The sequence below is a fragment of the Anopheles ziemanni genome, chromosome 2 (genome assembly GCF_943734765.1).
Source record: "Anopheles ziemanni chromosome 2, idAnoZiCoDA_A2_x.2, whole genome shotgun sequence".
NCBI lineage: Eukaryota > Metazoa > Arthropoda > Insecta > Diptera > Culicidae > Anopheles > Anopheles ziemanni.
The window spans coordinates 51856159-51859316 of record NC_080705.1 but is presented as its reverse complement, the minus strand read 5'-3'; the positions used below and the strand labels follow the sequence as shown (position 1 = coordinate 51859316).

Below are 3158 nucleotides of genomic sequence, written 5' to 3'. Positions count from 1 at the left end.
TGGCGTTGTCCATGAGTTTCAGGCCAAAAGGCTGGAGCCCAGCAGCGCATGCAGGATAAAAGGTATATAACTAGGTGTCGCCGGTAGTTTGAAGGTTTAGTGTGGCGACCGCAGTGGATCCGTAACGATCGCAGACGAGTTGCCGTTGATCGCAGTGTGCAGTGCAATCGCAAGGAGCAATCAATCGTTCTTGCAAGTGCGAGTGCAATATAAAAAAGCGAGCTAGTAAAACTTTCCGTGCACTATCCTTGAGGTGTTGTTAACTACAATGGCAGCACAGTCGGAGATCAATTATGAATCCGTGACGGATTTCTACACCAACAGCGATGTGTTTATAACGGGCGGGACGGGTTTCGTTGGGAAAGTGTTGATCGAAAAACTGCTACGATCCTGTCCGGACATTGGGCGCATTTTTGTTCTGATGCGCGGCAAGCGTGGTAAATCGATTGAGGCCCGGGTGGACGAACTCGTCAGTTGCCATGTGAGTAGTGTTGTCTTTCACACGAACACCAGCAAATTCAATAACGTTTGTTACACTTTTGTTGTTTATCGCTCGTTTAATCATTTGTGCTACATCGAAGTTGTTCGATCGTCTGCGGAAGGAAAATGGTTCTGCACTGGGCAAGGTGGTCCCAGTGTTCGGTGATATTACCCAGCCTCGACTGGGCATGTACACGGAGGACATCGAGCGGCTCAGTGGGGTCACGGTGGCGTTCCATTTGGCAGCCAGTGTGCGTTTCGACGACCCGCTCCAGGATGCCATCAAAAACAACATCTGCTCGACGTACGAGCTGTTCGAGATGCTCAAATCGACGGCCACAGCACTACGTGCCGTGGTGCACGTTTCGACGGCTTACAGCAATCCCGAAAATCAGTACGTCGAGGAAAAGGTGACTCTTCGGAATGCATATCTAATACCACCCGGCAAGTGCACTACTAAACAACTATCGTTGTGTTGCAAATAATTATTCTAGCTCTACCCACCGAAGTACGATTGGCGGACGCTCGTACAAGCCGTGGACCGGTATGAACCGCAAACGCTCGATGCCCTCATGAAGAAGTAAGATTTTGCCACGTTGAAGTTGGAGTTTGAGCAAACTTTGTCTGAGGCAGAAGCTTATTATTTTCCGTTTCCGTGCGACAGGCTTTCTCAGAACTCTCCAAACACCTACACTTACACCAAGGGACTAGCGGAGCAAGTCTGTAACGACTATCGGAGCGAAATTCCGCTGGCCATCGTGCGGCCATCGGTGGTCCTGTTTACCATCCAGGAACCGATGGTCGGATGGGTGGACAACTTCAATGGACCGACGGGAATGATGGTCAGTGCCGGGTTGGGCATCACCCGGACAGCATACCTGCCGCCAAAGAATCGCATCAACGGCATTCCGGTGGATGTTGTAGCGAAAACTATCATTCTTGCGGCCTGGAAACGGGGCACCATCGACCAGCAGATCAGCACCAGTCCGCTGCCCGTCTATAACAGTGCGGTAACGTACGAGCAGTCCATGGAGTACAAGGAAATGCTGGACCGAGGCAAGGAGTACCTGTACGAAGTACCCTTCAGTCGCATGTTGTGGGTTCCTGGCGGAGCTCCAACGGACTGGCTAATTATATACTACCTAAAAGTAAGTAAAACATTTATTGCGTTGGTGAGTCATATCTATTTTTTGTAAACTATAAATCAAACATTTATTTGGGGTCAAGAACTTTACACTGTTTGTGAATAGTTCAATGCGACAGTTCGTAAAACAGAATTTCGGTTTGTAGTTTTTGCATTAATAATAATTATTATTATTGACAATAATATTTATTTATTTTGACGCAACAATGAGATTTTTAGGAGTACCATCTAATTTTTTAATGGATAGCAAATAGATTGCATGAAACTAGCTATGAAAACATTTATTTGTGAACAAGAGTTCATCGTAATCGAAATTGGTGTACTTTGTTGATTGAACAAAACTTTTGAGAAACATTTTAGACAATTTGTTTGTGATAGCTAGGCCTTCAAATTTCAACTTTTTAAAAAAATCATTAACTTAGTTCGACTTAATTTTTTGATAAAATGTTTAATGGAAGTATTCTAAATATCGTTTCCATTACTATAATAAGCGCTTGCCTCTGCTTGGGAATTGTGCGTTGTCAGCCTTATTGTTTAATATTAAGAGTGGATTAAAAACTAACTGCTTAATGTTTAAATAACTTGTTTCGCTTGCAGCTATTTTTGACCATGGTTCTACCGGCATTTTTATTAGATCTAGTAATAAAAGCCGCAGGGCAGAAACCTTTGTGAGTATCAACCATTCGTTCGCAATCATTGATCACATTGGTTATTTACAATGTATCGCTTTGCTTCTCTTACCGTTAGCTTAATGAAACTGCAATCCAAAATTCACGGATCGGAAGTCGTGTTACGATATTTCGTCCGAAATGAGTGGGAGTTTGATACGAAGCAGACAAACAATTTAATCGACATTCTTGATGCGAAGGACCGGTAAGTTTACTGCGCAGCTGTTGTAGCTCCCAACCCGCGTTCAATCTTCCCATTTCCACAGGAAAACCTTTGGATGGTACATGCCAAAGTCGCTAACGGGGACATACTTGGAGAGTGCATACATCCCCATCAGACGCTACCTAATGAAAGACTCCGACGAGACGATTCCCTACGCCAAACGAAAGCTAGCACGTCTGATACTTGCCGAACGTATCATTCAACTTATTGTGTGCGGCCTAATGGTCGTAGGCATTTGGAGGACAGCATATTCTGGAAGTTTGTAGTGCTGAAATAAACATTACGAGACGTTCCGCTTTTTGTTTTCCAAATTGTTAGTCGTTTATTGTCAACGGAAACGAAGACTACCTCAGATGTAAAACCTTTATGCAACGGCAGGAATTCGTTCTTCTAAGGGATTGTCGTGGAAGAGCGTACAGGGAAGTAAATGAACACCTTCCTGACATTACACGCATGGCAGTTGAATGATCTTTGTCGCCAAATACTGCACAATGCCCGCGCGGTATGTGACGTGATCAAATAACTCAGGGACGCGAGCTTACACCGGTACGCTTTGTTTATTACCTTGCCCCGTAGGTCGTGGACCAAGGACCCAGCCCAAGAGGGAACCATTACAGTGCACCGACCTTCATTCTTCAACTTG

The 3158-nt window shown here is 44.8% G+C and overlaps 1 protein-coding gene across 1 annotated transcript; it reads left to right on the top strand.

Moving 5' to 3' along the window:
• The first annotated feature begins 268 nt into the window (after positions 1–268).
• Positions 269–2781, top strand: LOC131289555 (putative fatty acyl-CoA reductase CG5065). The gene is made up of 7 exons (XM_058318840.1): positions 269–481; positions 582–890; positions 975–1060; positions 1145–1628; positions 2222–2292; positions 2372–2497; positions 2559–2781. Exons 1-7 carry the CDS (start codon positions 269–271, stop codon positions 2779–2781), a joined length of 1512 nt encoding a protein of 503 aa, XP_058174823.1.
• Positions 2782–3158: the final 377 nt, after the last annotated feature.

Bases quoted from the DNA above. Each gene is read 5' to 3' on its own strand.
- LOC131289555 (XM_058318840.1), top strand. From the start codon at position 269: ATGGCAGCACAGTCGGAGATCAATTATGAATCCGTGACGGATTTCTAC. The intron at 891-974 runs GTGACTCTTCGG...TAATTATTCTAG, and splicing joins ATCAGTACGTCGAGGAAAAG to CTCTACCCACCGAAGTACGA. The intron at 1,629-2,221 runs GTAAGTAAAACA...TTTCGCTTGCAG, and splicing joins TAATTATATACTACCTAAAA to CTATTTTTGACCATGGTTCT.